The sequence below is a fragment of the Palaemon carinicauda genome, chromosome 39 (genome assembly GCF_036898095.1).
Source record: "Palaemon carinicauda isolate YSFRI2023 chromosome 39, ASM3689809v2, whole genome shotgun sequence".
Taxonomy (NCBI): Eukaryota; Metazoa; Arthropoda; class Malacostraca; order Decapoda; family Palaemonidae; genus Palaemon; species Palaemon carinicauda.
In genome coordinates this window covers 35969929-35982700 of record NC_090763.1, presented here as the reverse complement: position 1 = coordinate 35982700, position 12772 = coordinate 35969929, and the positions used below count along the sequence as shown (strand labels likewise).

General features: G+C 41.3%; 1 protein-coding gene across 1 annotated transcript in view; it reads left to right on the top strand.

The window, feature by feature from the left end:
- Positions 1 to 12772, top strand: part of LOC137631359 (uncharacterized) — a 467812-nt gene that overhangs the window by 415743 nt on the left and 39297 nt on the right. Inside the window, 1 exon segment of the mRNA XM_068363133.1 lies at positions 8127 to 8384. Within this exon segment, the coding sequence (XP_068219234.1) occupies positions 8127 to 8384 (258 nt within the window).

Below are 12772 nucleotides of genomic sequence, written 5' to 3'. Positions count from 1 at the left end.
AATATTTAGGCGTATTTGTGGCTTAAGGATATCAATAGTTTGAAAATCTCCAAATCTGTTTTGTTATTACCACTTCGTAAACACACTAATTTTCTTTAGAGAAACAACTGTTCGTTTGAAACTGTTTACTGAGGCAGTTTTAGTTTTAACAACAATCTCTATTTATTCTCCTAAAACGTCGTGTCTTCATTCGAAAAAAAACATTAACCTGTTAAAAGTTCTTTGTGCTAAAGAAGGTTTTTTGCAATATTTTATTAACGTGTAAATAGTTTTATACCAGGAGTCGGGGTTAAAACCCCCAGAATTTCTAGATTAAATCTCCGCAAGATTCTGTGGCAATCCCCCCAGGGTTTGTGGCTAAATCCCCTAGGATTCGTGGTTAAATCCCCTAGGATTCGTGGTTAAATCCCCTAGGATTCGTGGTTAAATCCCCTAGGATTCGTAGTTAAATCCCCTAGGATTCGTTGTTAAATCCCAAGGATTCGTTGTTAAATCCCAAGGATTCGTTGTTAAATCCCCTAAGGATTCGTGGTTATATCCACAAGAATTCATAGTTAAATCCCAAGGATTCATAGTTAAATCTCCCAGGGTTCATGCTTAAATCTCACTAGTATTCATGGTTAAATCCCCCAAGGATTAATGGTTAAATCCCCCATAGATTTGTAGTTAAATCTCCCGAGGTTCATGCTTAAATCTCGCTAGTATTCATGGTTATATCCCTCAAGGATTCGTGGTTAAGTCCCCAAGGAATCGTGGTTAAATCCCCGGAGGGTTTGTAGTTAAATCCCCCCAGGGTTCATGGTTAAATCTCCCTAGGATTCTTGGTTAATTCCACGAAGACTCGTGGTTACATCCCCAAGGATTCATAGTTAAATCCCCCAAGGATTCATTGTTAAATCTCCCAAGGATTCATGGTTAAATCTCCCAAGGATGTTGTTAAATCCCCCAAGGGTTTGTGGTTAATTCCCCCCAGGGTTCATGGTTAATTCTCCCTAGGGTTCATGGTTAAATCTAGCTAGGATTCATGGTAAAATCCCCAAGGACTCGTGGTTGAATCTCACTAGGATTCATGGTTAAATTCCCCCAAATATTTGTGGTTAAATCCCCGGAGGATTCATGGTTAAATACCCGGAGGATTCGTGGTTAAATCCCCCAAGGATTCGTGGTTAAATCCCCTAAGGGTTTGTTAAATCCACGGAGTGTTTGTTGTTGAATCTCCCCCAGGGCTCATGGTTAAATCTCGTTAGAATTCGTGGTAAAATCCCCAAGGACTCGTGGTTAGATCCCAAGGATTTGTGGTTGTTCCCCAAGGATTTGTGGTTGTTCCCCAAGGATTTGTGGTTAAATTCTTCAAGGATTTGGGGTTAAGTTCCCCCAAGGATTCGTGGTTAAATCCCCAAGGATTCGTGGTTGAATTCCCAAGGATTCGTGGGTAAATCCACAAGGCTTTCTGGTTAAATCCCCAAGGATTTCTGGTTAAATCCCTGGAGGGTTCGTGGTTAAATCTCACCCAGGGTTCATGGTTAAATCTCACCAGGCTTCGTGGTTAAATCGTCAGAGAATTCGTGGTTTAATCCCCAAGGACTGATGGTTAAATCCCCCAAGGATTCGGGGTTAAATCCTAAGAATTCGTGGTAAAATTTCCCAGATTTTGCCGTTAAATCTCCCAGAATTTGTGGTTTGGAGGGGTAATCCCCTCATTGTTCGTGCTTGAATCTCGTTAGGATTCGTGGTTAAATCTCCCAAAGACTCGTGGTCAAATCATAAGGATTTGGTCTTAAATCTCAAAAGAATTCTTGGTTAAATCCCCAGAATTATTTGTTAAATCCCTTAGAACTCGTTAAATCTCCCAGAATTCGTTGCTAAATCTCCTAGAAATCTGTTAAATCCCCTAGAATTCGTTGTTAAATTCTCAGGATTTGTGGTTAAATCCAGAATTGTTAAATCCCCTATAATTCGTTATCAAATCCTTCAGAACTCATGATTAATTCCCCAGATTCATGATTAAATCAAACGGATTTGTGATTAAATCAACAGGTTTTGTAATTAAATTCGCAAGTATTCGTAATTAAATTCCTAAGGGTTTGTGATTGAATCTCCCAGGATTCCTAATTAAATCCTCCAGGATTTGGGATTACTATAAATCCTCCAGGATTTGGGATTACTATAAATCCTCCAGGATTTGGGATTACTATAAATCCTCCAGGATTTGGGATTACTATAAATCCTCCAGGATTTGGGATTACTATAAATCCTCCAGGATTTGGTATTATCCCCAGAATTTCTTGGGTAAATCCACAAGAATTCTTGATTAAATCCCCCAGAATTTCTTGGGTAAATCCACAAGTTCTTGGTTAAATCCCCAGGAATCGTGATTAAATCCCCTAAGTACTCGGACATGAAACACCTCAAAGGGATCGGGGTTAAATCCCCTAAGGGTTTGGGCTTAAATACTACACAGGATTTGTGGTTAAATCCCAAAGGTTTTGTGGGTAAATTCCCACAGGATTTGTGGTTAAACCCCCACAGGATTTATGATTAAATCCCCCCGCATGATTTATGGTTAAATCCCCCACAGGATTTGTGGTTAAATTCCCCACAGGATTTGTGGTTAAATCCCCCACAGCATTTGTGGTTAAATCTCACATAGCATTTGTGGTTAAATCTCGCACAGTATTTGTGGTTAAACCCCCCATAGGATTTATGGTTAAACCCCCCATAGGATTTGTGGTTAAATCCCCCACAGGATTTGTGGTGAAATCCCCACAGGATTTGTGGTGAAATCCCCCACAGGATTTGTGGTGAAATCCCCCACAGGATTTGTGGTGAAATCCCCCACAGGATTTGTGGTGAAATCCCCCACAGGATTTGTGGTTAAATCCCTCATAGCATTTGTGGTTAAATCGATCATAGCATGTGGTTAAATCCCCCACAGGATTTGTGGTTAAATCCACACGATTTATTGCTAAATTTCCAGTATTTATGGTTAAATCTCCCAGGATTCGTGTTTAAGTCCTTAGGATTTGAAGTTAAAGTCCCAAGTAGTCATGGTCAGATCCCCAGGATTCCGGATTGAATCTTCTTGGGTTCGTGGTTTTTCCAACAGGATTCATAATTAAATCCTCTAGGAATCATGGTTTTTCCTACAGGATTCATAATTAAATCCTCTAGGAATCATGGCTAAATGCTCAAAGGATTTTGAATCAAATTTCTAAGGATTTTGAATCAAATTTCTAAGGATTTTTGGTTAAATCCTCCACAGGATTCGAGGGTAGGTCCCACAGGATTTTGTGGTAAATCCACCACATGGTCCGATGAAAAATCCCCCAGGATTCATTGTTAAATCTCCCATGGATTCGGTCTTATATCCTCCCACAGGATTCGTGGTTGTCTGCCACAGGATTTGGGGATAAATCCCCCTAGGACTCGTGGTTAAATCATAAGGATTCGGTCTTAAATCTAAAAAGAATTCTTGATTAAATCCCCCAAATCCTTTTTTAAATCTCCTACAATTCGTTGTTAAATCTCCCAGAATTCATTGTTAAATCTCCCAGAATTCATTGTTAAATCTGCAGGATTTGTGATTAAATCCCAGGATTTGTGGTTAAATCCCTAGGATTTGTGGTTAAATCCCCAGGATTTTAGGTTAAATCTCCTATAATTCGTTACCAAATCCTCCAGGATTCATGATTAATTCCCACGGATTTGATTAAATCCACCAGATTTGTGATTAAATTACAGGATTTGTAGTTGAATTCCCAGGATTTGTAATCAAATTCCCAAGGATTCGTGATTAAATCTCGGAGGATTCCTGATTAAATCTCGGAGGATTCCTGATTAAATTCCCAAGGATTAGGGATTAAATCCTCCAGGATTTGGGATTAAATCCCCTAGAATTTCTTAGGTTTATCCACAGGAATTTTGGGTTAAATCCCCAGGAATCGTGGTTAAATCTCCCAAGTACTCAGACATGAAACACCTCAAAGGTTATATTTAATAAGTTTATTACGCCCAAAAACGTCAAACAAAGTTACATATTGGCAGTTACATACAGTACATCAGAAATCAACAGAAAAAAAAAATTACAGCATTGAATCATCAGTATATCAATTACAAAAATAACATATATGAGATCGTACTCCATTATCACAACAACTGCAACAGACAGTTTAGCAGCCATCAAATTGTGGATGATGAGTCCAAATTACGTCTAGGTGGTGATCTTTGAGTAAATATTGACAGGTTTAAAGTAAATTTTGTCCTTGAGGTAATAGATTCCTGACAGTAGGGCAATGAATGCAGTAGTGTTCAAGGTTACTGGCATTAGCAAGGTTACACAGTTTACATTAGGTGTAGTGTGGTATATCTAGTGTCTGTCCAACCTGCCACACAGGACGATATTCCAAGCTTATCCTGGCACTTACTATTATTTAATAAATTTATTACGCCCAATGACGTCAAACAAAGTTACATACAGTACATCAGAAATCAACAGGAGGAAAAAAAAAATACAGCATTGAATCATCAGTATATCGGTTACAAAAATACCTTATATGAGATCGTATTCCATGATCACAACAACTGCAACAGACAGTTTAGCAGCCACCAAAGTGTGGATGACGAGTCAAAATTACGTCTAGGTGGTCATCTTTGAGTAAATATTGACAGGTTTGAAGTAAATTTTGTCCTTGAGGTAACAGATTCCTGACAGTGGGGCAATGAAGGCAGTAGTGTTCAAGGTTATTAGCATTAGCAAGGTTACAGAGTTTACATGAGGTGTAGTGTGGTATATCTAATGTCTGTCCAACCTGCCACACAGGACGATATCCCAACCTTATCCTGGCACTTACGACATTATGCCTACACACCATGAGTCCACGTCGCTGGTACTTGTGACAGCTCTGCAGAAAGTTATCATGATGTTGTGTGGAAACACTAGTGCCCCTCTGCATTCCTACGCTGTACTGTACAGGCAAAAGCTGCTGAATATATTCTATGTTTAAGGCAGCGAAGTGAGGGCTCAACATTTCAAGGTCCAGCGTGCAGGCAGCTTTAGCAAGACTGTCCACCATGTCATTCCCAGGAAGCCCAATATGGGAGGGCATCCACATGAAGGACAAGACAAGCGAGGCATTGTAAGCAGCAGCGAGTTGACACTATGTCTCGCACAACACGGCTACAGCTAGGCCTAGATGTCAGTGCCTGGAGTGCAGATTTGTAGTCACAGATCACCAATCCATTCACATTTCTTCTAACAAGTAGTTACTGCATCCCATATACCTTGAAGTTTGCAATAAGTGGAACTGGATGAGTTTGGCAATCTGCGACCATGCCACCCACCCTCAGGAGATTCTAAAGTGGGGGAGAACATAGCACATACTGCACTTCCATCTGCCTGTACTGAGCCGTCAACGTAGATGTGGTGTCCTGCAGGAACTGAAATTGACACTTTGGATATTGTTTCCAAAACCAGCTGCTTCTGTAGACTAGTATGGGCATTTTTAGAGGTTGATGTGAAAGTGACAGCAGGAATAGGAACCCGCCATGGTGGGAAATCTTGGATGACTGCTTGCTCAGGTACACCAATATCAAGGTGTCGAAGATTTTCACATACTGCCCTAACTAGGTTATGGCCCCCTGGCTGGAGTTGAGGTCTTGGTGCATCTTCAAGTGATGCTCTGAGGACAGCAGAGAAGTTTGGAGTAAATTGTGGAGAGAGTAGACATTTAACAGAAAACAAAGTTACGTTGGCATAAATTCTCTCTATTAATGGAGGTAACATGAGTTCGGTCTGCATGTTGACTATCCGAGTGGAAGGAGGGCATCCTAGGATAAACCTCATTACTCTATTTTGGAACAGTTCTAGAGGTTGTAATGCCTGTCTGGGTAGTTGAATTAAAGCAGGAGATAAATAGTCAACAACTGACCTCAGGAAGAGGATATAGAGGGTTTTAGCCACGGGGATAGATATACTTGTGGCCCTTGTGGCAAGCCACTTGATGGGAGTGAAGCGAGGCTCCAGACGATCAAGAAGGTTTTTCACCATGGGGTGGATTCGTTGTTGTGCAGGTATAGCAGGGGTGTCCCTGACTGGTGCACCTAGATATGTATACTGTGTGCAGTGAGGTATAATATTCCCACCCATAATAAACGCTGGCAGGTCTCGGAGATTCCGCGCAGATTAGATTCTGCTTTTTTCTGTGGAGAGAGAGACCACAGGAGGTACAGGACCTGTAGAAGTCTTGAAGGACACGCTGAAGGTCTCGAGGGGTAGTGGAGTGGATGCAAACATCATCAGCATAGCAGGTTACAGTGGTTCCAGGGATAGCAGGGAGGAGAGACAGTACACGGTGCATAAGTATATTAAAAAGAAATGGGCTCAATACACCGCCCTGAGGTGTGCCAAGCTCAAAATTTTCATAGGAGCTACATGCACCCTTAAAGAAAACACGTTATTTTCTGTTACTGAGATAACCATTTATCCACTTCAGAAGGTTTCCTCTAACACCAAATTCGACTAGCTGATCAAGAATTATATCCCTGTTGGCTATATCAAAAGCACTTTTTAGATCAAGGAAGGCGTAAATTGCTCTGGGAAGAAAGTGCTTCTTGGATTTGTACAGGGAGATTACTGGACCGTGACGGGGTTGACCAAGTAGTGATGAGATCCTGGGCATATGCTTGTGGAATGGGATGAAGTGCACATGTGGTTTTTTCTTGACAGTCCTTTTGATGAGATGCCACATGGTCCCAACGCTAGTCTGGTGGTTAATTAGGTCAGTGTATTTATACCATGACTCAGTGTAGACACACTTCTGGAGAGCAACTAAATCATCCCTCGCCTGCTGATATGGAAGTAGATGATTAGGTGTCGGCTGTGTCTGAAAGGCAAGGCCAGCATCAGCCGCAACTCTCTCTGCTTGCTTAATGCGTTGATCCAAGGTACAAACATGGGCAACAAGATGACTTTTAATGTGAGGTCTGGTAATATATAGTTGATAGAAGTCATGGGTAGCTTTTACCAAAGAATTATACAGGTGCTCTGGAGTGTGTTTATCAAAGGTAGGTAAGACAGAGGAGATGTATGAAACATATGTTGGGCAGTACTTGGGTGGAATGGTGATGCGGGTACGATGATAGGGGTCACTTGGATGAGTCTGTATTGCGTACTGTAGACATAAGGCAACATGGTCAGAAAAGAGCGAGGGAACAGAATGACAGGATACATGTGATGCCACGAGCCCAGATGTAAGGATATAATCAATGTATGTGGCACCACCTGTATCCCAACGGGTTAAGTGATAACAATGGATGTAGTTGAGCAGAGGAACTCTCCTGCGGTTGGGAATCGGAGAGACATCACCTAGATCTGGGTGTCTGGCATTGAAATCACCCATGTAGATCACTCCAAGGTTTGTAGGTGTAGGTAGTGCTGAGAGTTTAATTAAGCCAGGGGCAGAGTAAACATTGCATAATCAAATATGACCATCACCTATCTTAACCTGAAAAAGTTGGAAGGTCATGTTAATATCTGCTGATGAGTGAAGGAGTTGATGAGGGAGAGTAGAGTGGATGTAAGTAATAAGACCATTTCTGACATGATGTACATGTGAAACATAACCGGAAAGTGTTGGAGCTTCATCACCTGGCTGAGCACCACCAGGGAAGGCTTCTTGAATAAATATTACTTGTGGGTGATGGCGATAAACATATGTCCTGAGTGCAGTGAGTCTGGAGTATTGTCTAATTCCAAGGGCATTCCATGAAAGGACATGTAGTTGCACGAGTCTAGCGAAGTTTACCCTTAACGCTGCGAGAGACGGGTCGAGCATGTACCGGAGAAGCAGCACTGTTAGATGGTGCACCAAGTGTAGGAGGCTGAGCTGGCAGGAGGCCACTGACCCTTTCAAGACAAGAGGCAACAGTATCTAGCTTCTCAGTAAGTGAGGCAACAGAGGTTATGAGAACTTGTTGTGCCTTGACTAGTGTGTCGAGGTTACTTGCAGTGGTAGCCTGCTGAACGATCAAGCTATCGAAGCGTGCATCAATAGCATCAAAGCATGTCGTTAGTGCTGTACAGCGCGATTCCAAGGCAGCAACAGCCTTACGAAGTTTTGAAATTTCAGCTGATTCAGGAGGGCATAACGAGAAGGCTGACACTGGTTGTGGTGGTGGTGTCAGTGGAAGTGACTGCGTGGCAGCGCGCGACCATCTGGAACATCCATGCCAAACATTAACTCCTACTTCACCACAACGAGGGCATTTCCAATGCACAGTCTCTGGAGTTGATGATGATTCTGACAATGAGGTGGAAGCATCAGTAACAGGTTTACGGTATGGACAGGTGCGTGTGGAATGGGCTGCAGCACACCAGGCACACTTAGGTGAGGCAGAGCAATATTGGGAGATATGGCCAGTACCCCAGCAGTTGAAACAGTTGGGCTGATCATCCTTCATCCTGCGTAATTCACAAGGAGGGAGGCAAGGGAGGAAGGAAAACTCATAAACAGATGGTGGTGGTTCTAGTAGACTCCATGTGATGACAATGCGATTAATATGGTTCCCATTTTGAAGAAATCTTCGTGCACTGTATACACCAGGCAGTTCCTTAGCAAGGTTAGGGTCTACTTCAATAGGGTAACGAGTAATGAGGTATGTTAAATACTTACGGAGTCTGTCTATTGAATCTTGAATATCCAGGCTTATGGACAGAAATTCACCACCCTTCACCCTGCCAATGATGTCCTCACGGCTCCTTGCAATATATACAAATTTAGATGTGATAGCAGACATCTTCACCTCTGCCAGCTCCTTATCAAGATTGAAGGTTGTTTACTTCAGTCATCCATCGTAGTTTAGTGTCAGTGCTCAAATTTTCTTTGGAGACCAACCTAGCATATTCATCACGGGGAGCAAAAGCTGGGGTAGCAGAGGAAGCACGTCGTGTAGTTGTGTGAGGCAGAGTGACATCACTCTTTTGTCTAGTGAAAGACTCTTGACACTTGGATGTTTTAGCAGCAGGAGACTGTGGAGCACTGCTAGTATCTGACCCATAATCCAATGGGTGCTTCATGGGGGTATTAGCAACAGTACTGGAGGGCTTATGAGGAAAAGAATGTGTGAGTGGTGGCCAATGAGTCATATCTACATCCTCATTATAAGTCAGATGCAGATCCTTTTCAACCTCAGAAACAGAGGCTGGTCCGGAGTAATCCATTATTAGTGAAGTAGCAGCCCTTTCACATCACACATACACTGTGCATGCGCGAACTGAGACGCCGCCGACCGAGTGGGTATGCCACGGGGTTTGAGTTTTTATATCGTAACTACAGACTAGTATGAAAGTCCTATATACACACTGTTGTTACTAAAATGATCACTGAGTCTTACTATAACTTATATAACACAGTGAAAGGTGTAGTATCGCTAGAACTTGCACAAAAACTCATTATGTAGAGAGGTCATACAAAGCGTGTTTACAAACCAAGAGCCTCCGAGAGAGAACACCTCAAAGGGATAGGAGTTGAATTCCCCTAAAGGGATCGGGGTTCAATCACCAAAGGGTTTGTGGTCAAATCCCCCACAGCATTTGTGGCTAAATCTCCCACAGCAATTGTGGTTAAATCCAACGCAGTATTTGTGGTTAAATCCCCCACAGGATTTGTGGCTAAATCCCCCACAGGATTTGTGGTTAAATCCCCCACAGGATTTGTGGTTAAATCCCCCACAGGATTTGTGGTTAAATTCCCCACAGCATTTGTAATTGAATCCACACAGGATTTATGGCTAAATTTCCAGGATTTGTGGTTAAATCCCCCAGGATTCGTGGTTAAGTCCTCAGGATTTGAGGTTAAACCCCAAAGTATTTGTGGTTAGATCCCCTGGATTCCTGGTTAAATCCCCTAGGAATCATGGTTAAGTGCCCCAAGGATTTAGAATTAAATTTCCAAGGATTCGTGGTTAAATCCTCCACAGGATTGTGGGATAGGTCCCCAGGATTTTGTGGTAAGTCCCCCACATGATTCGGTGATAAATCCCCCAGGATTCATTGTTAAATCCCCAAGGATTCATTGCTAAATCCTCACGGGTTCGGTCTTATATTCTCCCACAGGATTCGTGGTTAAATCTACCACATGATTCGGGGATAAATCCCCCAGGCTTGTGGTTAATCCCCTAGGATTTTGGTTACCCTCCAAAGATTTAGGGATAAATCCCCCAGGCTTGTGGTAAATCCCCAGGATTTTGGTTACCCTCCAAGGATTTGGGGATAAATCCCCCAGGCTTGTTGTAAATCCTCCCGGCTTGTGGTAAATCCCCCTGGATTTTGGTTACCCCCCCCCCCCCCTAGGATTCAGGTGTGAGGTTTGTGTATCTTACCTGGGCTGGGAGTACGTTGACTTATCTAATTTTATAAGATCAATTGTCAAAGAAACTATTAAACTTGAAGTAAACAATGTGGTGTAATCGTTAAAAATCTGTTAAGATTGAGTTCCAAGGTTACCGACCAACAGGCTGACTCGACTTGAGTGATTAAGAGTAACTACATCCTATTGAGAGTGGCAAAATTTACTTTAAAAGTCCTGTTTTTTATAATTAAAGTTAATAAAACTTTGGAGTTACGTTCATTTAAATGTCTTGATTTTGAAAGTCGCCAGATTGAAATGGGCTGAAGAATACCTTATTTTTCCCATTTAATTTATTACCCCCGCTAACGATATTGGAAGGTTGTGTTTTACCCCCTGTTTGTGTGTGTATGTGAACAGCTTCCTGGCCACAATTTTCATCGCAGAGTAATAAAACTTGCAGGGATTAACTTATGGTAAAAAGCTGGAAATGATTAAATATTTGAAGGTTAATGTCAAAGGTCAAGGTCATGGTGAAGCAAAATGTCGAAAAATGAGCTGCCGCAGTGGAGGTCTGCTCTCTACCGAGTGCCCCTCTAGTTCTCTAATGTTCACATAAACGTTTTTAAATTCACAGATAAGGTCAACTAACATCCTCTGTACTTTTATCATCTCTGATATTTCCTTCTATTTTCGTCTAGTCTAATTGTTGCTTATTTGACTGATTCCCTTGCATTTACTGGGCATAATTAACGTAAGAGTATAATAAAAAACAAAATTAAATGATTCAGCAGAGACGCCATTTACTCTTCCAGAAAGGCCAAAGTGTCAGTCTGTACTAGGGCAGCAATTTAGGTCTGTAGGCTTACGAGTAAGTGACCTTAGCGCTCTGTTAGAATGACCTTTTTGCCTACTAAAATTTTACACACTTTTGATATCAAGGTCGATGTGGGTTAATGTGAACAATGGCCCTTTAAAGAGCAATATTAATTACCCCCTCTCCACCCTTTTGTTGCTCATAGTTGTGGTGAGATTTAGGGTGTCTTTTAACTGGCTGCTCAGAGTAGGGCTGTAACGCTCTTAGTATTACAGCGTATTTTCTATATATCCTAATATCCTACTTTTTAAATGTTTTGTTATATAATTTGGTCATTGAGGACAATATGGAAATAAACCTTATGCAAACGGAATCATTTAAAATGCAATGCCATAAACACCTGCTCTTATCAGCTCTGTTCATGTTTGCGATTTGACAGCAGCAGATAAAAAAAGGATAATTAATCGAGAATTGCACGAAGTTATCTTGAGAAATATTAAGCCTGTATTTATCCCTTGTTCTCGTTACACCTGATGTACATTTATAAGGTTTGTCATGATCCTAGAACAATCTGTCAAATCAATCTGTCAATCAGTCCAACAATTGATGTTTGATAGTCTATAAATGAATTATAAAAAACTAATACATTTCCATACAAATGAAATCCCTGTATTTCCGTAACATAGCATAAGCGAACTTATTAAATATCAATTTTATTTTTTACATTGACTTGCCAAGGTTTTCCTATCGGAGTAATATTAGTGATATTCCTTTTCTTCATGAACTTGAATTGTATCAGCACCACTTTTCCTTCCAAACAAATAACTCGCCTTTATCTGCAGTCAATTATATCGTTCAAGTTTTATGTGAAATAAAACCTTTCCTCGTCTCTAAGGTCACCTGCCATTTGCTTCACAGTCAGACTTCCTCAGATTACAGAACTTCATTACCTCCGCCAACGAAGTTGGATGAAGGTTATGTGTTCGCCCCTGTTTGTGTATTTGCTTGTTTGCTTGTCTGTGAGTTTGTTTGTGAACAGCTTCCTGGCCACAATTTTAATAGCAGAGTAATGAAACTTGCACAGATTAACTTGTGTAAAAAGCATGAAATTATTTAATTATGAAGTTCAAAGGTTAATGTCACGGCTAAGCAAAATGTCCAACTCACGTAATCAGCCATAAGTTTGGACATGGTTGTCACAGAGACTTCAAACTTGATTCATATTAGAGTGTATGAAAATCCACACCAATTAATAATGTTAAGGTCCAAGGTCAAGGTCGAGCAAAAGGTCAAGAAATAAGCTGCTGCCGCAGAGGTCTGACCTCTGGTGAGCTTGACTTGGCCGTATTGCCTGTTGTGTAGTATCTGACAGTTCCAAACCATTACTAACCTTACGTAGATAGTGAGTTAGGATCACCGAAAGTGTAAGTCGAGACACTTTTGAATTGTTTAATTTTCGGACTGAGTTTATTGCGATTTGGAGGTGGAAGCAGGACAATGATATTCCATTCTCTCAATCTCTCTCTCTCTCTCTCTCTCTCTCTCTCTGACTCTCTCTCTCTCTCTGAATAATTTTTTAGGATGAAGATGTAAGTAGAATAAAAAAGAAGTA